General features: G+C 33.4%; 2 protein-coding genes across 4 annotated transcripts in view; both read left to right on the top strand.

The window, feature by feature from the left end:
* Nucleotides 1–2,204: 2,204 nt before the first annotated feature.
* On the top strand, nt 2,205–9,249 carry LOC148607704 (uncharacterized). The gene is made up of 5 exons (XM_088543983.1): nt 2,205–2,362; nt 3,469–3,732; nt 4,634–4,778; nt 5,119–5,293; nt 8,287–9,249. Exons 2-5 carry the CDS (start codon nt 3,492–3,494, stop codon nt 8,776–8,778), a joined length of 1,053 nt encoding a protein of 350 aa, XP_088400109.1. The 5' UTR covers nt 2,205–2,362; nt 3,469–3,491; the 3' UTR covers nt 8,779–9,249.
* A 1,390-nt stretch (nt 9,250–10,639) lies between these two features.
* The window catches only part of LOC148607703 (lactase/phlorizin hydrolase-like), a 33,828-nt gene continuing 21,033 nt past the window's right edge, over nt 10,640–23,434 (top strand). The window contains exons 1-12 of one of the 3 annotated variants that reach the window (XR_015914948.1): nt 10,640–10,840; nt 15,150–15,280; nt 15,531–15,785; nt 17,052–17,235; nt 17,456–17,641; nt 18,065–18,185; nt 18,905–19,083; nt 19,457–19,792; nt 20,160–20,278; nt 20,639–20,896; nt 22,182–22,338; nt 22,795–23,043. Coding sequence is in view for 1 of the 3 variants with exons in the window: in XM_088543981.1 (XP_088400107.1) it covers nt 10,699–10,840; nt 15,150–15,280; nt 15,531–15,785; nt 17,052–17,235; nt 17,456–17,641; nt 18,065–18,185; nt 18,905–19,083; nt 19,457–19,792; nt 20,160–20,278; nt 20,639–20,896; nt 22,182–22,338; nt 22,795–23,043 (2,317 nt within the window). In the remaining 2 variants the exon portion in view is untranslated. The remainder of the gene's footprint in view (nt 10,841–15,149; nt 15,281–15,530; nt 15,786–17,051; nt 17,236–17,455; nt 17,642–18,064; nt 18,186–18,904; nt 19,084–19,456; nt 19,793–20,159; nt 20,279–20,638; nt 20,897–22,181; nt 22,339–22,794; nt 23,044–23,434) is intronic. The other 2 variants (XR_015914947.1, XM_088543981.1) reach the window with 2 other exon arrangements.

Below are 23,434 nucleotides of genomic sequence, written 5' to 3'. Positions count from 1 at the left end.
ACCATTGTGTGTCAGTTTTAGACATTATGCTTATTATTTCGAGCTTTTACAGTTTTCCACAAGTTACTGTTCTTAACTTCATATTATGTGTGTACGTTTTCTCGACTTTGAGCTTGACTCTTGACGGTTGAGGTTGGAATGTAACTGCTTAAACAAAGGATTTTCCTGGTTTAGAATGGTGTGGAATAAACTGTTCTTATCTCTCACAAAAACATTTAAAATGAAAGTTCACATTTCTTAGGCATAAGATATTACACAGAATGACAAAGTACGTATTAAAACTGAAAGTTCCTCCAACTATTTTTATGTTTTTTTAAATATACTTTTACGTTATTTAAGGCTGATCAACCATTTAATAAACTAAAACACTTCGTAGCCCAAATATTGAACTTTAGCTTGAGAAAGACGACTTTATAAAGCAATCTACAGAATTAATTGCGAAAATGAAGTCCATGTCGGTCAAAGTTAAAGTTCTCCACTACATCGAGACATATAAACGACTTTGACATTCGCCATTTCCGTCGAAACTGGTTTACGGTTTCATACTAGACATAGAACAGTAACACGTCCCCGAACATAAAAAATATCTTAAATGCTTCTATAATATACATACATGTATCATTCAAAAATTCTTTGACGTGATCGATCCAAGAATCTGTTTCCTTGCCTCCCAATGGAATGTATCCGATATTACGTCTGTTGACCCAACTAACCCCGATATAAAAAAAGGACTTTCTGGAAAACATTGTCTATCTTTTTCGTGTTGTCTATTGTGTTCTTTTTTTTCTATTTACATGACCCATATTGGTGTAATTTTGACCAAAAAAAAAAATAATAATAATAAACAAAAATTAATACTACTTATTACAAAATATATATGCCTATGTAACACATATGTCCATGTTCGTTAATTGTCATTCATGATATTCCGTGTGGTGAACAGACATGATAAAGATGGTTTGCTTAAAATAAATAAAATGAATACATAAAAAAAATCTTTCGCGTACATGACAAAGAAAACGACTAGACATACGTTTTAGCATGAACAGTTTCGCCAAAGATATTTTGCCGAAACTATTAAATAAACCATGATTGTTTTCTTTCAATTTTTGCCTTAGAAATGGAAAATACGTTGTTAAGCGCAGCTAGAAGCTACTTTGTTGCCCCTTCTTCATGGTACCTCAAAATGAAAGAATATTTATATTCTTTGAACGTAAGAAATATGGATGAACTTTTATCTTCATTTCCAACGTACGAATTGTTTAGAAAGGAGCCATATGGAACACCTTTTTTCGTTTACAAACATTTATTTCAAATCTCGAAAGGAAGAGGCATTTACAAAGACACAATCTCATTACACATTATAGATCGCAGTTTAAATCTCTCCTTTATATTATAGACATACCTCAAACTTCAATAGAAGGCCTTTAAATAAATAGACGAAAGCAATTTACGTTGACATCGATTTTGTTGACTTGTGTATTGAAAAATATTTATTAGATGTAGCACTGAAAAACGTTGTGGGGTTCTTCAGGGTACTTGGCTTTATAAATAAAAAATAGGGAAACTATGCTGCGTAACACTGTAGATTATTTTAGCGACTGGTGCCAACTTATAGATACAATGTTTCGCATAAATGTGTATTGATCCACATGCACTAAGAAAATATTTTATGTGTGTTAATTGATACGCCATTATAAAAATGAAATTGCTTGCAAATTAGTTCCAAAATATATTCTTTTCCATTAAACACTTTGTTCTTTCCATGAAACTGGGCGTTGGCTTGGTGAGAATGATTTTTTTCTAACAAGTGCGATTCTCTTTTTAGCAATACACAAACCGTGGGTTCATTTTACATCATGTGTAAAAGTGATTACATGCACCAATAAGAAATTATATTTTTATGTGCGTGCACTTACATGTAGTTTGGAAACTCGAGATTAATAAGTTAATATATGTACCGTTACGAATGTAATAACATAAAAAGCAAATACATGAATGAAATAAATAAATACGAATTCGAATGTAATTTGATAATAGCAAAATAATAATTTATACGTAAACGGAGTGCTTCTTCCTAGTATGATGAAGAAAGAAAAAGTTATGTGCATGATCTCAGGAATTATCCTAGTGCAAATCCAGAGGTACAAATACATGCCTTATCGAAGGCCATTTACTTTATCTTCTCTGATGCACAGTATAGTCAACTAACAGACAACATTAAAGTTTTATACCGTATGTATTATAGATAACCCCTACCATGGACCTTTAACAATTATCATATTTGAACACTCGGATTCTTTCGTTTATTTACGTACACACACTGTAGTAGAAAGCGTAATGGATTAATATATAGTGAAAGGTAGGAACAATTTCAATTTAAACTGAATATGAATTATTGTATCATAACATATTTCCTGGTTACCATTAGTTTTAACATTTATCAAAGAAGTACATCTCTTCCTAAAACAGAATTTCTTGTATCAAAGAGAATAACTTAAGAGTATACATATTGTTTGTATACGATTTGCACAAATAAGGTCGCCATGAAACTTCACTATAAACCTATGAAAGAGCTAATTTAAACATGAATTCAAATTACATTATGCTGACGCTTAGTTCACATATTCATGACCGAATATAATGTTTACTAGAACTACCATGCCTCATATGTACAAGAAATATTCCAGTTCTGGATGTCATAGATCATCGAACCATTACGAAGTTCATACTTTACTGTTCTGAGTCGTGCTTTTCTATCAATAATTAACTAAAAAATAAATTCTAGGTAAAACGAAATACCATTTTTCATCAATTTGATCAAGTTTGTTGGGCTTATCTGTTTTATCAATTACATGTGTACATGTACACATATTCTCAGGAAATTTACAACTATATTTATTTTACGTTTATTTGTCATCGTTTTGCTTCCAGCTTTAAAATGAGGTCAAACCGTATCTCCCGAATATAATTTAAGTTAATCTTTATAGGTAGCTAATTCTGTTCTTTTCGCCTTGTGTGAGAAGTTACCCATGTACATGTCTATAGTACAACGTCATTAATTCACCGAAGAAAATTTAAATCTTACGACCAAGTTATTCAAATTACCTTATAAAGTATTCTGGTATATGTACATATATATAGTCAACAGTTTAGAGTACATTGAAAAGTTAAATTGATCTCTTACGCATTTAAACTACATGTACACTTCATTTGAAAATATTACTGTATAAGGATACATGTACATGTACCTTTAAACGTGTCTTCCAAACCATGCGGGTATTTGGACCTAACGCGCATGATCTGTATTAGTCCGAATTTCCTCTGACCCTCCAGCACTCCTCTTTTTATCTGGATATTGATATTGATTCACAAATCGAAAAAGTCCATAGGCTTGATTATGTTTTGAAAAAATATACTTGTACAATCCATATACGGTGGATAGTTATATTTTGAAAAATATTTCAGAATAAAACAAAGGAGATTCAATCATGTTCCTGTGGCTATCTGTATTGTTCCTGTTACCGCACGTTTCACACCAGTACAGCACGTGTACAGATGCGTCATTAAACTATCAGGGCTACACATACACCGTTGACCCGGACACGAACGAGAAGATTTGGTCTCACTGCAAGTTTCCTAATCCTAAGTATGACTATGCTCGGTGTGGTCTGACGGCCACCAGTGGATATCATTGGGTATGTGACCCCGACAATCTAATCTCATCGCAAGGTAAGACGCCTGCATTTTTTAAAATGTTGGATACACACATGTTCATAATATTGTATTATCGAAAATTCATGGCCTGTAGACACTTCTCAGTAACAATTTAAAAATGAATCACAAAAGAAGAATTTCAAAGCTGGACAAACGTTGAAAATAACTCTCCCCCCCAAAAAAAAACAAAACAAAACAAAACAAAACAATAGTCTAATGCGCCTACTAATTGTCTTTGGTCTATTTACTTCATAGGTGATAATAATTGTTCGTTACGTACATGTACATTTATTTACACGTGAAATAAACTTGAGTGTGAGTTTTTTCCAAACATGTACATTTACAGGATTTTCTTCCATTTCACTTGTAATTGGCAATTGTTTTTTTTTCAAATATCGTACTTCAAACAAGACTTGTATATTCAAACACAATTATATAGTGCAAGGTCTACTGAAAACTAAAACTACATGTTCGTTTAACATGCATGTATACGGTAACGATATATGTACATGTAGGAGTTTAGTTAAAGTAAGTCAAAACCGTAAAGGATTTAACAGAAAGGGAAATATAATACTTCAGAACAATGGCTTTAAGGTTTTTATGCAAAGGAAAGAAAATGAACAAAAATCCTTCTTGTGAAATGAGATGGCTCAAGGTAATGTCTATGTGACTCATGGGCTATCTACTTTGTACCTTGTTGTAAATAAAGATATTCTCGGTTAGGCAAAGCTAATATATTTATTTCTCTTATGAATTTTGTCAATCTTATTGAAGTTAGACCTATCAATTGTTCCATTCAGTCACTACATGTAGGATATAACAACGCCCCATTTTACTTTTAATTATTGGGCTAATTTTATTTAGATTGAAGTTTTGTCAAAATATATGATTTAACACAAATTTATTTTTTTACCAGTCGATGCGGTTGATTTAGCTCTGTCTATGATACAGACGAATACATCCACCAGATGTGATGGACCGGACGGTGAAGCACAGAGTTTTATCGTAGCTGTTGCTGTCGTTGACCGTATTCGTATTCCTGACTTACAAGATGCATCAACGTAAGTGTCTCCTTTAAGAAAACTTCATGATATCTAGAAATATTTTCAATTGCCCTATATTTGCGCTTCACTTAAATTTGTGCTTTGTTTTTGTAAATTGAATTAATGGTATAAAAAAGCGGCAAACAAGATATGTTTGGTGTATTTTTGTTACATCAAGTAATTGTGATTTAAATTTAACAAACTTGCGTATCAGAATATTGAATGCCTTAAATAAATGACTGAATTCTAGTAAAAAAGAAAAAAGATAAAACTCTCCACGCACAGATTTAGAGAAAATTTAGCGGATGTTTTAAATCAGAAGTTGAATGTTTGAGTAGTTATTGTATCAACATTTCAGCTGTATCAATGATTGTGGAGAAATACAACCCACATTGAACACAACAGCTAGAAGTCCTACAGCTGGGGAGTTGGACGCCATTATTGAAAACTTTGCTGATCAGCTGAGAGCGGGATGGGGTCATGGATACTGTGGAAATGACGTACTCATTGTGTACGCAAAAGACATCGACAGGGTATGATATTGTTAAATTGCAATACACTTAATTATTATGAGGAAGGTGAAACCTTAAACGCTCCCGAAGAAACATTAATAAATTCAAACACCTTTCATAATTTTAATCAGTTCTCTCATTATTAACATAAAAAAGAGAGAAAAAATGATATACGGTTTTCCAAATTGACATCGTCTGGAATATGTGTGGGCCGAATTGTCCGGTTTTGATATTTTTGTAAACGTTTTGACTAAAAGTTAAGATTCGTTTTGCATTTAATCATCGACGGTAGCGAATGTTTTCCGGGACATAATCCACGGGCTGGGAGGGTTCACCGTGCACCCCCACTCATCAATTTCATGGTGATTTTTAGGTACCTTTATACCTCCCATTACCAAATCAATTTGTCGTCAAAGACAGATCCTTTTTCAGTATAAGCCTAAAGTTGTACCCCACTGGGTTAAAGAGCCCAGATTTTTGTGACACAATTATTTGAGAGTCTAAGCCTTCCTGGGACATCATGTGTGAACAAACTAAACCCATGTAGGTATCATTTTGTAGCTTAATATGGCAGTTTTACAATGGTACCAAGAAAGTTGCGGTAACACTTAAGGTTTTTGGGTAAAATGAAAAAAATGAACCCCTACCTCACCGAAAAATCATATTGAAACTGAAAAATACGCGCCTGAAATGTTAATGCATTGATTATTATAACACTGGTACCCAACATGTTTTTTTCACATCGATTATATGCTAGAAATTAACATTTGGGTTCGTCTTGGGGTGCTTTTCTCATTGGTAGGGGTGGCAATTTTTCTTGGATTTGGAGAAGTTCAAATATTTATTACTGGGGCATATTAGAAAGATAAGACACTATATAATTGTGCAAAAGCTTGTTTGAAGTACGGTATATGAGAAAAAATACCAATCACATGTGAAATGGAAGAAAATATGAAATTCCGAAAATTCCCCTTTTTATGAAAATCTCATTATTGTGATATTGAAATTGAAAAATAGGCGCTTGAAATGAAAAGATATGTTGGATACATCAATATTTAAAACAATAGTACCCTAAATAATGTCTATTGTACACCATCTATATGCCAAAAATTAACATTTTAGTTCATGAGGTATTTTTTTCATCGGTAGGGGTGGCGATTTTCCACCTATTTTGACTGGGAAAAGTTAAAATATTTATTACTCGGGCTTATTCGCTAAGACACTGTGTAATTGTACCGTATCACACAAAAGCCTTTTTAATCTTCTACATTCTGGAAAAAAAAAGATTACAATAACAGGTGATATATAATAATTTCATAAGTTCTGAAACCTTTTTTTGAGTTTATAGTAATTGTCACCCCAAAAGGAAATCTAAGCGCTTGAATTCATCAGATACCTTGGGTACATCACTATCTTAATAATGAATGCTTAAAATGTGAGTTTTACGGTGTCAGTAATCTGTGAATGAGAATTCTGTTTCATACTGAGACCAGTTTTCAAGAGGTAAGGGTAGTATTTTAGCATGTTTTGATTTTTTTCTTTAAAACTAATTTTTCGTGGTTTATTTATATAAAAAAACTCAAGTATCTATCGAATGAAAACAAATATGAGACGTTTAAGTTGAGCAATTATAACTTGTAAAGTCGAATTTATGTGACTTTTTACGCAAAAATTGAAAATCCAATTTTTCGCTTTTTTGGTAAAATTTTTACTACGAAAATCTCCAAAATTCATCATAAGAACCCCAGAAGTATTAATTGTGATAATACTAAACAGAAAATACTGAATAAGCCATTTTTTACTGAAGCATAAATACTCTAGGGGTTTTGAAATGGAAAAATATGTCAATTTAAGCGATTTTTCGGTCTGGTAGGGGTATATATTTTTTTCAGTTTCATTTTACCACAAAAATCTTAGTGTTACTGTAACTTCGTCTTATCATTGCACAATAATCCAAGAAAAATATGATTTTAATATACATATATGTTTGTCCTTTAGGGAAAATCTATCAAGTGAATCAGAAAAATTTCAATCTAAGTTCGCTTGGAAAGAGTGTTTGCTTTGCACATACAATGTCATCATTCAAAGGCAACATTCGATTAAAATATTACGATGTTAGACAAGTTGTACTAGTTGGTAAAAATATGAAAGAACTTACTGAAATGGTCGCTGCCCTTTAACATAATTAATAACGTAGTTACAAGTACTAAAGACTATTGCATTCTCAATATAATGTCATCTATACACAAATACAATGTAACAATGTACGTGTGCATATCTTAATTTCAATATTATAAGGGTACATTTGAAGTGTGCAACTTTTCATCACTTATTTAAATGTACATATTGCACATTTTCATCACATTTTGCTACTCGTAATGAAAATGTAAATGTCATGTAAATTGATTCGAACTAAAACTTCACACACACAAAAACACTTCAGCATGTATCGAAATTCCCGAAAATACCATACGCCTGTTTTGAGCCTATAGTGCGGATAAAAACACTGAAACATATAATGATACGCACTCCAACACTTTCTCCATTGTATATTCTACTGTCTGACTTTCAACTTGAAATCAGACACACAAGTGCATGTATTTATACGAGTATATCCTTTTAACCATATCTCCGCGTAACATGCCCCTGATGGAAGCTAAATTGTTGGAAATTCCTTTGTCTAAAAAATGTCAAAATGAAAATTAAGGGTTTGATAAACTATATATATTAACCTCCAAACAGATCTGAATTATTACACAATAGAGGTTTCCTTTAATTACGACAATTGTCTCCAACCTCACATACATGTATGAACTGGTGCCGCGTACGCAAAAGACAGTCATAAGGCAGTTCCACCTTCCTTGAAGGTTCGTTCACTTGGTAGTGTTGCGGGTAGCACCTGGATTTTATAAAATGGTATAATTCATAAAGTTCAAATTGATAGCTGCGATACTCAATTAAGATATTAAAAAATATAATTACATAAAATGAACTTTGGTTCCTTTTCTTTACAGATTCATGTCTCTGTCGGGTATAAAGCATCCACATTTGTAACAGACAGTGTGATCTCAAAAATAGAATCAACATTCAGAAGTTACCTAAACCAGAACAGACTAGGAGACGGTTTCCTAGAAATAGCGGAAATCCTGCGCAAAACGTTGCGCGCTGTAACACCTGCTCATGTGGTCTTAATCGTCAACATGCTCCTTCTGGTCGCAACAGGAGTATTTTTGGTTTTCTTTCTACATTTGCGATCAGTGGAACTCAATGTATGGGGAGCAGAAAAATTCTGGAAAATTCCAGAGTATTTGATTTATTTCTTATCAGGAGTATGGGTAATAGATGGCACCATATTTGGTGTTATTTTCATTTCCAATCGCGCGCCTTTTTGGTCTATTCTTGTTTGTGTACTCATGGGTGTCGCCTGCTTTTTGATCTACTCGTTTGATGATGAACTATTTGGTAACAGCACAAACAGTGGAAGACTTAATTTTACAACTACGTAAAAAGAAATCTCATCATGAAATTTAAGTGTTCATATTTATTCTGTTCATTTATTTTGTTTAGTCTTCCGTCCAAAGAAACTGTGATTCTTGTTTTTTTTATAACAGAATGAGATGGTCCAGTACAGAGAATTATAATCTTTAATGACTGACATTTAGACAGTACATGCATTTAAAAATATGTACACAGTTTGTAAAGAAAAACATGTTTGTATCATTTGTTCAGTGTTAAGACGAATGTTGTTGTATTTGCTTTAACTAGGCATTCTAGAAACGTAGAATAATTGGACTTCTGTAGACATTGCACCCTTAGTTATTTTCTATTAACAGCTTGGACACGGTGCGGGACACTTTGTAATGAAGTATAATGATGCATTGTTAAGTTGATTACTAACCGTATGCTTTTTGTAAAATTGTTAATTTCTTTCAGTGCTGGTCACTCAATTTATTAATAAAAATATTAATAAAAATGAACTTTAAAGTAGTCACAAATTCATGAAGGATCGCTTTTAAGTCAAGGAAATCTATGAACTCTATGACAATGAGAGTAAAGAAATATTGTGTACAGGTAATTAACGTTAGCGAGCTAACAATAAATAACATTGATCGGTTTTCAATACCATTATTGTATAAGGAAAGGACAAAGTTATAGCGAATTAAACTTAGACAAAAAAAAGACATAAAAGCTGAAAAAGTAATCAAGGAAACCAAGATACTAGCAGAAATCAAAAGGATGTAATGCAGGGGCAAAGATCAGACACGGAAAACAGACATATACAACAAAGAACATAAAACAATGAAAATAATACGCACATAGCAAAAAAAAAAAAGTAAGTGAGCGACTCCAGTAAAAACTAGGAACATTGACCAGGTGCACCGGTAGGGAAACCATCCTCTGCTTTTCTAAAAACATCTGCCCAGTTGCTCATAAATAGTCAAGTCCGGGGTAGACGAAAGAGAAAAAGTCAAATCCAGGATAGACAAAAGAGAAAAAGTCAAATCCGGGATAGACAATAGAATAAAAGTCAAATCCGGGATAGACAAAAGAAAAAAAGTCAAATCCGGGATAGACAGGAGAGAAAGGGAAAACCTTGACACGTTGAACAAATCAGTTTTCATGGTGCAGATGGAAACACCGTAACGATCCACGAGTTCATGATGACGACCATAAAACTTATGTAGTGAAGACGTCAATATCACAAAAAGCAAAACAATAAACAAAGTACAAAAAACAAAAAAACAAAACAAAAACAAAACAAAAAACAAAAAAACAAAAACCAAAAAACAAAAGAAAAGTACAAAAAAAAGAAAAACAAAGAAGCAGAAATTCAAAAGAAGTCCTTTGCCATTTATATTATAACGTACATGGGCGGTATGCTATTGCTATAGGACCAGTCAATGGCTTTTTTGTTCCAAAAGGCAATAATGGTTACCCCCTTATAGGTTATTAAAGATGTCGCGTATTTAGTTGTTATATACAGCCCTTATTCAGATAAGCCAGAGCACACTTATGATTTATACTGAATGTGTTTAAAGTTTATCATGTAGTGTATTTCCCCTCAGTTATGTAATTGTACACATTTGAATTCACCTTGTAAGCTTGTTGAAAAAAAAAGAAATTAAATTAAAAATAAAAAAAAAAGAAAACGCTAAACAGCCCAAAGTATAAACTATTTGGATTTTAGGCTATATTATTATTTTTTTAAATGTACTCACAGCAAAATATCAAATTTAAACCTTCTTCAGCGTAACATATGAGGGGAGGGCTAGCTGGTAGTCTGGTAAACATTTTGATATATACACTTGTAGTGACATACAATTTTGTACCCAAACATTCCTTTTTCACCTCGCTCCAGGGTTGGGAGATAACAACAAGATTCATTCTCACGAAAAACGCCGACAAAGCTGGAGATAGATGTTAGAATGTTGAGAATACTCATATTGTATCATATTCTGCGAATTGCCTTTCCTGATGATAAATTTCTCATAGGAAAGTTTCCTGGTGATTTTGGATGGGGAGCTTGTAGCTCAGCTTATCAAACAGAAGGAGCATGGGATGTAGACGGTATTTTTAATGTATTGCATACGTAGAAGAAATCAATAGTTTAAGGTTTTTGCAATGGATACTGGGGAATATTATCCCGAGTATATATTGCACGAGTTAACAAGGGATAATATTCCCCAGTATTCATGCAATAACCCTATCATCGAAAGGCAATATGATTTAGTCTTATATTTAAAAAAATGAATTTTTGTCACGGACAACGTCACAAATTTTAACTGCATTTGCAGTAATTCAATATGGAAATTTATTGCACACTGACGTTGCAGTGCTTTCTATGGGGAAATTATATTGCTTTACAAAATCGTTGTCACCCCGAGGCGTAGTCGAGGGTGACGATGTATTTTTAAGGGGTAACAAACTCTCTTTCACCCTCTAAGCTATATGTTATGAATTTTATTATACTGAATCGTCATTCCTTTTCAAGTAAGCCCTAACAATCAGTTTTGTATGTTTGTCTTGTGTCTTTATATTCGTCATTAGAATTGTTGTTTTCTTTCAAGTTTGCATTTTAGATTTAAACGTCAACTCTGGAACTCCTTTTTGTGACTTTTATTCGATGTATAGGTGATGGTATTTTCCCTGCTCACAAACAGAAATGTCAATAAGATTTTTTGTTGTTGTTTATATTCCGTTTTAAGTCTTACAGTTCCAACCTCAGACACTTTTTAATTTGACAATACAATTAGAAATGTTTGGGTACAAATTCGTAGTAGATTTGGCATAAAAAGTTAACAAAAAACTTCTAACCTCTCTCAAATTCTGCTCTACGACAGTAGTTTGAACAGAAATCCTGACAGATCCTGACAGGGTCTGACAGAGGCTGTTCTGGGTCAGGACACATTTTGCCCTATTCCCTGACAGAACCTGATAGAAATTGTCCTGGGTCGTGACAAAGAAAATACGAAAAGCTGTTCTAAACTGTCATACCCCTGGACAGTTCCAGACACTAGATCTTTCTATTCTGTGTGATTGTATATCAGTTCTTGGTATGGACGTTACGCATGTTGATTCCTTAAAACGCAAGAACTGGTACCCAATTATTACCGGAACCAGTTTAATTTTGCACGAAAGGGTAATAGACAAAAACTATCACTCTATAACACGTGTGATAGAGCAGAATATTACCATTGGATTGAACCAATCAAAATAATATTTGAATAATGTTTAATATATATCTGGACTACAGTTTGGCTCTAAACAACGATGACAACAATGTTTATACTAACTAAAGATATATACCCCGCAGAATTTTTTTCTGAATAACGCAAATATTGATAATAAAGAATGTCTGTTTCTCAATCTTAGTATTCAAATCAATAATGGTAAAATTGATACCGAAATTTATGAAAAAGGGGTGATTTTTCATTCCCTACCGTTTTAGATGGTGACGTCCCCTTGTCACCTTCATATGGTGTTAACATATCACGATCTGTTCGATTTTCTCGTATATGTAACAATGTTTCGTATTTTAACAAAAGTAATCGTTATATAACCAAGAAATGACTATTTCAAGATTTTCGATGTCACAAGCTCGTTAAAACATTTACAAAATTGTTTCACCAATACAAGGAACTCACTTTCAATTAAAGATGTACTTGATAGAGGCATGAGACCTGCGGTGGGTTTACATTAGCTTTATAAGGCTATAACCGTCCATCCTACATGTATTGTAAGGTTAACAAATGAACTGCAGCAACTGTATCACTGGTTTTTTTTTATAAAAGAAATCGCCGTAATACATGTACAATGTACTTATTCATTTTATAACGTATAAAACTCAGAGCTCTGATAAAACTGCTGCATATAAATATAAAAAAAGCATGCTTTCAAAATTTCATATCATTTCGGTCCATATTTCTGAAATATTCCGATATTAAGTAAAATCAAATCATTCGCTCATTGACTTTTATGTCGTGTTCATGAGTGAAAAACTTAAAATGTAATTTTTTTTTACATATTTATCAAATAGTTTGTTTTTTACCACACTTGTTCTGCCATGCGATTATAATACATCAACATGCAATACTTGTCATGGAGTGAGTAGGTTTTGACTGCAAAATGATAAGGCACACTGTTCCAGTCTCGTTTGCTTTTATTGGATTGTTACTAAAGTTTACAACATGATACCAATTGTTTGAATATCACTTATAAGGATATAATATTTAGGTCATTTCTCAATCACAACTTTGATAAAAGATCATAAATTAGATCTAAATGACAACGGATCTAAGATATCACGGTATCCTTAGTAGTTAATATGGTTTGGGTACAATATTTAAGTTGACATGAAAAGATGCTTTAGATATAAGATAATAATATGTTTTAATGCAACGGTTTATCCAATATTTAAAAGGTTATTGATATCTTAAGAATTGCTCTACTCTAATGAAAATGTTCGACCATGCTATATAAAATAAATGTTACACCACTGCCATATTTCTTACTTGAGAGTGAACTTTATTAAGCAGTTATACATGTATCAAATTTACCGCCGCAGTCCTTACAGAAGGGGTACAGACATATATGTACAAAACATTCTTTTTCAGTTATAAGAGAATAAGGGCGAGCTACATTGTATCTTGAAATCATAGCTCAATCTTAATTTGTATAGTGAAACCTTCTAAACAGGGTGTTAAAAGAATAGGCCTGCAGCAGGGCTAAGCTTGTCGTAAAAGGGGACTAAATAGTGCTCAGAACTTTAGCCAGGGGCTAGGGCCCTCTGCCCACAGAGCAACTGGGATGTGTGCCGCAGGTGGTGGAATGGGGTACCCCTGGCGTGTTACATGCTGGGGTTGTCAGGCTATAATACGGAAAACCTGACCGCGAACCATAGTGGTGCACCGTGTTGGGAAAGATGCCACGTTCCTCTCACGTTAAAGAACCCTACTGTGGTATTCTCTCGGAGTAGGAACCATAGGGCTCTGCCACAGGAGGCTAAATTGCCCGACCCTACCCATCTCTCCCTATTTCCAGTGGCAATCAAAATTTGTCGACCCCATTATCCTTGTGTCCCATCCCTTTTTCATTTCATCATCATTTCATGTTCATTTTATCATCAATTTCATGTTCATCGTCTGAATATAGCTGAAATATTCCTGCTCAGACGTTAAACCCCAACAAACAAACAAACAAAACCTTCTAAACCGAACCCTGAATAACCTGAAATCCCGTCTTAGTCAGACTCGGACAGTTTACTTAAGTAGTACGCCAGCGAAGTATGTGATTCTTGGTTGAAAAGCCTACATATTTATTTTTATTGTTTTATTTTTTAACATTTTGTTTAAAATGTTGTAATAAACAGAAATTGACTTGTGGCTTTTCATATAACTCGTACTCTTAGGAGATAAAAGTTATATAGAATGCACTGTAAAATTCAAAATTAAGGGAGATAACTCTGTAATTGACACTAAAATACAATAGAAACTGTTGGCTTTTCAATGTGGATTATCTCTCGAGAGCAGACAGATTGGAATGAATAATTATACATTTCACCATAAAGATCTATAAATCAACTAATTAACAAAAATAAAATTGTGTAGCCTTTTTTTATGTGTATCACATATTCTAGAATGTGTATGATTCTTACAAAGACGGATACTTGAATGTATTTTGAACCTGGTTAAACAAAACATGTGTCTAAACAAAATCAATTTTAAAACCCGACAAAGGGTTCAGTTAGATTGGTTTCATTGTGTACTTAATTTTGGCGATGATCGTATTTCATTATCGAATAAAATAGTACATTTAATTACTTGTATATATTTTGGTATTTTTTAAATATACTTTATACTTTTTACAGTTAACTAAAAGTTATGCAGTTGGCTCTGCAAAAGAACGAATTCGATTATGAATGTTAACAATGCACAACGATCACATTACTTGATTTATTTCTTCAGTACTTCGATAGATACAACCTAATAAGACAAAGCCTATGAAAAATCTAGAGAAAGCTAGTATTCCGCCAAAATTTCCAATGCTTTTATCTAAAAAAACGAGCACACTGACCTACATTTTGTATCTATTTTAAATTTCGTCTTATATTGTTCAACCATGGAAGACCTGAAGAGATTTCACAACCTTTTGAAATCTTTGTTATTCTTAGATAGAGCACTAAACCTCCTTTATTTAACATAGCTTGGTGAAAAATACAGATTTCCCATTTGCGATACGAAAACGAGCAACATCAGTAAGAACTATGACATCATACAGTAGACCGTACTCAGAATACGTTCACGTGTTAAGTCTATTTATCAGTTTACAGTTTAAAAGAAACTATTAATTATGCATTGAACGGAAAATGTCCTTTCAGGCAAAGGTCCAAGTATATGGGATAGATTTACTCACGTGCCCGGCCATATTACCGACGGCGTTAATGGTGATGTAGCAGCTGATAGCTACCATAAATATCCCGATGACGTCAAATGCATTCAGCAGCTCGGGGTTAGTACTGAAACTATTATACTTTTGATCAACAATGATGTAAAAAAAGAAACGAATAAAATTAGAAAACTAATGAAATAATAAAGAAAATGACAGCGTGTAGTGTTGTCGAGATCATTCACATGAGATGAAAGATGTAACAAAACAATTTACTGACGCATGATGTATATACATGTATATGCGTTTTCCTGGCATATGTTTGTAAATCTAGAGATATAATGAGCTACATTTTTTCATCGTTTGATATCAGGCAAAACACTTCAAGTTACAACTTTCATGGAGTAGATTACAACCTCGCGGTACAGGCGAATTGAATCGAATTGCCGTCAAGCATTACATTGACGTCATTGACGCATACACAGACGCTGGCGTAAACTTAATGATAGAACTTTACCATTGGGACCTCCCTCAAGCTCTTCAGGACAATGGTGGATGGCTTAATTCAGATTTGATTGAAATTTATAGAGATTATGCAAAGTTATGCTTTGAAAACTTTGGTTCAAAGGTAATATTATGATAAATCTACAAAAACAAACAACCAAAACAAAACAAAACAAAACAAACAAAAAGAAGCAAGCAAGCAAATAAACAAACATACAAACAAAACATTGATAAAAATAAAACAAAACAAGACTAGTCTTTGAATACAAAACGAATAAAAAATGGTGATATTCTATGATATAATATATAGCTTGTAGTTCATCTGTCGGAAATTATTAGATTATTTAATATTTTTTTCAACGAAAGGAGCATGAGAAACTCCCGCGAGTTGAAAAAAAATATTAATAATTTTTTTATCGCTGTTTTGCTGAATTGTACGGTATTAGTTTTCTATTATTTTCGATAGCGATAAACTGTTGTTATAGAATATGTTTGAAATGAACGCCAAATCTGATTTCAACTGAGATTTATTTATTTCATACCAGAGAAGCATAACAGTGATAAACAGATTATTGATATTTTTTCTACTCGCGGGAGAACATGTATGGAAATATAATTAAGTCTTGTTTAACATAAACTTTTGTCACGGATAACGTCACAAGTCTTAACTCTTTGCAGTAGTGCAATATGGAAATTTATTGCACGCTGACGTTGCATTGCTTTCTATGGGGATATTATTTTGCTATACAATAATATATATTTGTTCAAATGTAAAATAAGTTATTGAAGAATATCTGTTCTGTGACAGGTTTTTTCTGTAAAATCGTAACAGTCAAAACAAAAACTTTAAATACTGGAATCTGCAAGAATCAGGCAAAATTGATAAAAAAAAAGAATCATGTTTTAACACTCAAATTTGACAGTATGCACTCATTGTATATGGTCTAGTGTTCAAAATTACAATAGAGTTATAATAGAGGAAAAGTGAGTTATCCCCCTTTAATGGCCAGTTGCAATGCATGTTATTAAATGTTTACCTCGAATTACATACATTTGAGAAAGAAACAATTTATATGTCTTTTCTGTGTTTCAGATAACATTTTGAATAATTTCATGGAGAGGCTTGTGTGTTTTTCTACCAATGATTCACTCACTGCCTTCATGATTTTTAATCCTTCATCTTTTTGAGATTACATGCAAAGACTAGCACTTAATATCATGAGTTGTTGCTCGCAGTGGGTAACATATAATTTTACTCAGTTTTCGACTGGTAGAAAATCATTCAACTTTACACTTCTTCAAGTTTCTCTATATTGTTAGCATTGTTACATATTAATCTACTAGCAAAAGGTTCCAGTCGTGGAAACATAACAATTAATTTTGTTTACAGGTGAAACAGTGGATAACATTTCACGATCCGTATACATTTATTTATGGAGGGTACGGACGAACGGACATGCCACCTGGTATTGATGGACCAGCAGAATCTGTCTACCAAGCGGCTACCAACGTTCTACAAGCACATGCCGCCGCATATAAATTGTATAAATCAAATTATGATACAAGTAAAAAAGGTACGTGTATGTGAAATTTTAAAACATGTTAGACACTGTCATCTATAATTTTATATCAAGGTATCCTACCGGTCCTATATTACATTTAGTGAAAATTATGTAAGATGTAATTATTATTTTTGTTCAATGGTCGGTACATGTACATTTGTACTGAAGTTAATGAATTAATGACTAAGTCTTGGTATTTCAAGACAAAGCTGAATAAACTTTTATATTTTAGGTATGATTGGAATTACATTACAATCTAACTGGTATGAACCATCGGATGGTAACAACGAAACCCGAGACCGAGGTCTACGCTTTGAAATAGGCATGTGGGCACATCCACTACTGTATGGAGAATGGCCTGAGGAAATGAAACCATTCACATCGAGATTTAATCTTTCAAGTCCTTATATCATTCAAGGTAAGCATGCGTGTTATATTGCATAAGACGTTGAGAAATGCTCATGAGTTTACTATATTTTTCTTTTCATTGTGACTCTTTGAAAATAGAATTTAATAGTTATATACACTTTTAATCTATTTTTGGAAACAGTTTTGAATGTTTAAGTTGTACATGCAGTGGCGAATCAAAAAGATGAAGGATTAATTCCACAGGTTGAAACCCCCCACATTATTTTGAAATGTTGTTATTAATATTTTCGTGCAACGTTTAGATAGTAACAAGACATATTAGCCTGAATCTCTAAATCCTCTCGTGACACGTATCTTTCTAGGTACATGTAATTCTTTTATCCCCCCTTTTTATACAAATTATGCAGCTACTCCATCTTATTAACTTTTTAAAACGTACATAATTTATAATGATTGACATACATTTTTTCAGGAACCCTTGATTTTCTTGATCTGCTTTATGTCGGGGTGATGTATGCTAGGCCTGTGGATAGGGTAGACAAACCATTCTCATCGTTTGACAATGATAAAAGTCTACAAATCTACAAATATAGGTAAATTAACATATACATGATTGACAACTACACGTATCACAGTCAAAGAAACTGTTTTTCCAACTTGCATCATCATCTTTTACAAGTAAACGGTTTTTAAAACTTACATCATATTCTAAAGGTAACGAAAATAGAAAATAAATCACAGAAACTCCATTTTATTATTGGTTTACCATGGGCTGGCCATTGATGTCGCATTGTTTTAACTAGTGCGATAGTGAGGTTTTAAATAACGACATAAATGGCCAGCCCGTGGTAAAACAATGATAAAATCAACATGATTACTCTGAGGGGACAACCATTTGATTCTATTGGGGAGGCTGGCAAATTTTGTGGGATTAGAATGTTTATTTTTTTGAAAATTTGCGGGTCGGATAATTTATTTGCAATAACAGTGGGGCAAGATTATTTATTTCAATTTCACTGTTTGGTGTATCGGGACAAGGGTCACAAAATTTGTTTTCTAGGAGGTGTAGGCTAAAATATTTATTTAAAAAACTGCCAGCCCACACCTCTGAATCCAATGGTCCCTCCCTTATTTACAACAACGTAGAAACATTTCAGACCAGTACTATGCATAATGAAAAAAATAAGTTAACAACTCAAAAATCCTTGTCAGTCGAGTTTAAGTGCTAGAAATTTACATGTATATCTCTCATATTTCATTGCTACCACCAATTAAAAACAAAACTAGAAGGTATCTTAATGTCAATATACAGATCAGATCCAGATTCCGCTGCTGGAATTAGAAAAATCTTGAACTGGATGAATACACATTACTCAAAGGAAAATATATACATTGCTGGCTACTTAGGACGACCTCTGACTGGACGTGGGTCACTAGAAGATACCGAAAATGTCAAGTGGTACAAGGCGCACATCAATCAAGTCCTGAAAGGTACATATATGCAAGTATATAATTTTTTTGTGAATTATTTCATTATTTTTTATAATGGTTTACGACATGTAGTAATAGAAAAAAAAGTTTGAGTTGTCAGATTCAAAATTGAAATAAAAAGAGGATGAATGATAAATATTGAACAGCTAAGTTATTAATATTATTTTCTATACTATATGCGTTCTTTTTTTTTGGATAATTGTGGGGTACTGAAATATAATTCAAGTTTTACCCTTACCATGAATAACATTCAATACGGCGCCCGGAAGTAGGAGGTTGGGGTATGGAGGAACGTAATTCCAACCGTTTACATTGTAGGAGTTATTGTATCCGATAAAGATCATAAATAAATTTATTTGTTCATTTCTTTCAGCAATTACCCTTGATAAATTAACCAACATAAAAAGGTTCTACGGGCGTTCTTTAGTTGATAGCTTTGAATGGACAGATGGCTACAACTTCAGTTTCGGATTTTGTATGGTCAACTTTACCGATCAAAATTTTCCCCGCATTCCAAAGTTTTCATCCCATTATTACAGACAACTAATAACAGACAACGGATTTGTTTCCGGTTATCCTGGTCCAAGCAGTCTGTCGACATCGGAAGTGGAGTTGGAAACGGGGACTCTTTATGGAAAATTCCCGGATGATTTTCTATTTGCCACTGGAACAGCTGCTTACCAGACAGAGGGTGCTTGGAATGAGAGTGGTAAGAGTATTAGTTTGCCAAGATCTTACACAAAATCACGCACATATTCACACACTTTTTCACACACACACGTGAATAATAAAGATTGATTACATAGTTCAATTTTCACAAAATGTATCAGGTGGGCGTGTTTCTAAAATCACGAAGTGCAAATGTAAAATTTGTTTTTATCGTCAAAAATTAGTTTTGTATGACGTTTTGTATTCTAAATTTTGTTCTCATCATTCTGCACCCCACTAACTTGCACATGCATGTTACCGTAGAGCCCTCCGCTCTCGATGCGATGAGGCCGCAGCTTGTCCCTGGTTCGCCACATAAAATTCAGTATGCTAAAATGACACATTTTTCTCACTTTTTATATCTACAGGGAAAGGTGAAAGTGTCCTTGATCACTTTTACCACAACACCGAGAAAGAGTCTGGTGACATCGCTGCTGACAGTTATCACCATATGGATGACGATGTTAACTTACTTGATAAGCTAAATGTACTATTATAACAATGTATTTAGTTAACCATCCAACATACCAAACTAAAAAAAAAACTGTAAAAAATAATAATAATAAATGATAATACAAATACAGATACGTATGGTGTCATTAAGGTAATGAAATACAAAACCAATCAAAATATAAAAAAAAATAAATATTTAAGGGTTGAAACAAAAATAGTAAGTGGTTTTCTCAACGCACTACTCAGCTACGGTATGCGTAATTACATGTAGTACTGCGCAACAAAGCACATTCTTAAGTTGAAAATAAAAGGTAGTTTTTATATTTTTCACTTTGAAATTTATTTGGTTGTGAGGCAAAAATACTAAATACCATATCCATTATTCCTTTATTAGGTCCAGGCGTATCATTTCTCGCTGTCTTGGTCAAGAATATTGCCTGACGGAGCCAATGGCAATATCAACCAAGATGGAATTGAATTCTATACAGGTTTAATCTCTAAGCTTGTGTCGAAAAATATCGAACCTATCATAACTCTGTACCACAAGGATCTACCATACGAACTGGAGAAACTCGGAGGATGGATGAATGACTCAATGATCACACATTTTAAAAGTTATGCAAATATTTGCTTTGAACATTTTGGCAAGGACGTAAGTTCAATGAAAATGTATTTATTTTCATAATTTCCTAGTGTATATGAGAGCTTTTGTTGGGGCATTTGAAAATGAATTAATTTTAATTTATTGCCAAAAAAAGGTAAGATATCTCATTCTATCTGTATATGTTGAGGTATTCCATTGATAGATATAATTTTAGTTTAAAGTACAGCCTGATATATTAATAGCATACATGACATAATGATAAGTACATGTAGCTTTTTTAAATAAATTTAGGTACAGTCAATTTGTCTATAAAATTGAACTAGCTTCCGGAAGAGTAAATATTAGGTCAAGACATTTTTATTCATAAAATTAAGGGACATTCTAAGAGTAAAGTTTAAAAATAACTGGAAAGTTTTTGTGCAAATTGACACACATGATAATATCGAGATCAAAGAGAAAAGGTCAGTGTATCTATTAGGAATATCGATTGTATAATTGAATGAATTCGATTGTGTTTTTTTTTCCATCGTTTCAATTCATTTTTGGATATATATTAAAGGGGTGTGGTTAAGATCAAAATGTAATAAAAGCTAATCCAACCACAGACGCATGCGCTTGTACACAGAAAGGAGATGTTGGTCATTAGTGTGTCTTTGTGTCGTTAATTTGAAGAAGTTTTGGTGATTTTTGAAAGTTTTTCGTAGTTGGGTTTTACGCTGGTTCATTGGTTCCATTTCACCATACCCGTTCTTTTTCAGAGATATGACTTTTAGATATACATGTAATGATTGTTTGTTTGTTTGTTTGTTTGTTGGGGTTTAACGTCCGAGCAGCAATATTTCAGCTATATTCAGACGATGAACATGAAATGGATGATAAAATGAACATGAAATGATGATAAAATGAACATGAAATGATGATAAAATGAACATGAAATGATGGGACACAAGGACAATGGGGTCGACAAATTTTAATTTCCTACTCCGGGAGACTACCACAGTAGGGTTCTTTAACGTGAGAGGAACGTGGCATCTTTCCCAACACGGTGCACCACTATGGTTTGCGGTCAGGTTTTCCGTATTATAGCCTGACAACCCCAGCATGTAACACGCCAGGGGTACCCCATTCCACTACATGGGGCACACATCCCAGTTGCTTTGTGTGCAGAGCGCCCTAGCCCCCAGCTAGGGTTCTGAGCACTATTTAGTCGCCTTTTATGACAAGCTTAGCGCTGCTGCAGGCCTATTCGTTAGACACCCGGACCTGCACGGGGATACATGTAATGAAAAGTCCAGTCGTACATGATAAAGCAACAAATTACATCTTTTTGTAGGTAAAGAAATGGATAACAATTGATCAGCCTTTGGATGTCGCAAGAAATAACTCCGACCCAAACAAACATATAAGTTATGTGGCGGTAAAAAATCTTCTGGTGGCACATGCCGAGGCTTATGATCTGTATAACACTACTTATAAAAATAAACAAAAAGGTAATCAAGGCTTGTATATTTCTATTTGGGAACTTTTTGTATCCCAATGACTGTATTAAAGGCCTTTTGCAAAACACAAATACCGACTGATTTTGTTTTGTTGTAGTAAATCTTATGAGGCAGATGTACAATACATGTTCATGAAACATTTCACCTTATTGCTAAAGTATTAATTTGGTACAAAAATTATAGTGTATTTTAGTATCCAAAATTAAAATACCAATTCAATATGTATATGATTTCTAATCAGTTTCAGTAGCACACTGTTATAAAAAGGTATTTTTTTTTAAAGAAAAGTAACCTAAACTGCATGCACATTATTGTGTAATAAAATGTAAATATAAAATTGTGTGATTAAGGTTGATTAAAAATATTGACCAATGCGATATATACTAGTCCATGATGTTACATGTATACATGTACTTACTTTTAATGATATATTTCCACATCGGATAGGTCAAGTTAGTATTGCACTTGGAAGCCGTAAGTTTGACTGGTTTGAGCCTAAGAACCCGAATCATCCCGAAGATATTGAAGCTTCCGAGACGGCCCTTAAGTTTTTTCTCGGTTTATTTGCCGACCCAATTTTTGGACATGGAGATTTTCCTAAACTGGTGAAGAATAGAAATGAGATTAACTTGAACAAGTTTCCAGGTCATATGATGCTGCCTAGGTTAACGAATAACGAGAAGAAGATGGTCAAAGGTTAGTTTAAATGCTAAGTTATTTTACTGGTAAGTTGCTTACGTCTACATGCATTGTACACAGGCAAATTTATTTCACATGATTTTCACCCGAACTGAGCAAATAGAATCTGTGACAGAGTTCACGTGAAATTCGTGCGAATCGAGCATTCTCGTGAAATTCACACGAGTTGTTTGCATGCAGTTCATGTTAAGTGAATTTCTGGTAAAAATGATGTTAATTTCATGTGAAGCTCGATTAACACGAATTTCACGTGAAAATCATGTTAATTTCATGTGAAGCTCGATTAACACGAATTTCACGTGAAAAATATCTGCCTGTGTAGGTTGTCTATTGCCAGTATGATCTTATGATCCAGCACTGGTTTACATGTATCTACATGTATCTATAA

This window comes from Perna viridis, chromosome 9, assembly GCF_037379345.1.
Source record: "Perna viridis isolate PV_CMFRI_1.1 ecotype Kerala chromosome 9, ASM3737934v1, whole genome shotgun sequence".
Classification (NCBI taxonomy): domain Eukaryota; kingdom Metazoa; phylum Mollusca; class Bivalvia; order Mytilida; family Mytilidae; genus Perna; species Perna viridis.
This window is presented reverse-complemented; position numbering and strand designations above follow the sequence as displayed.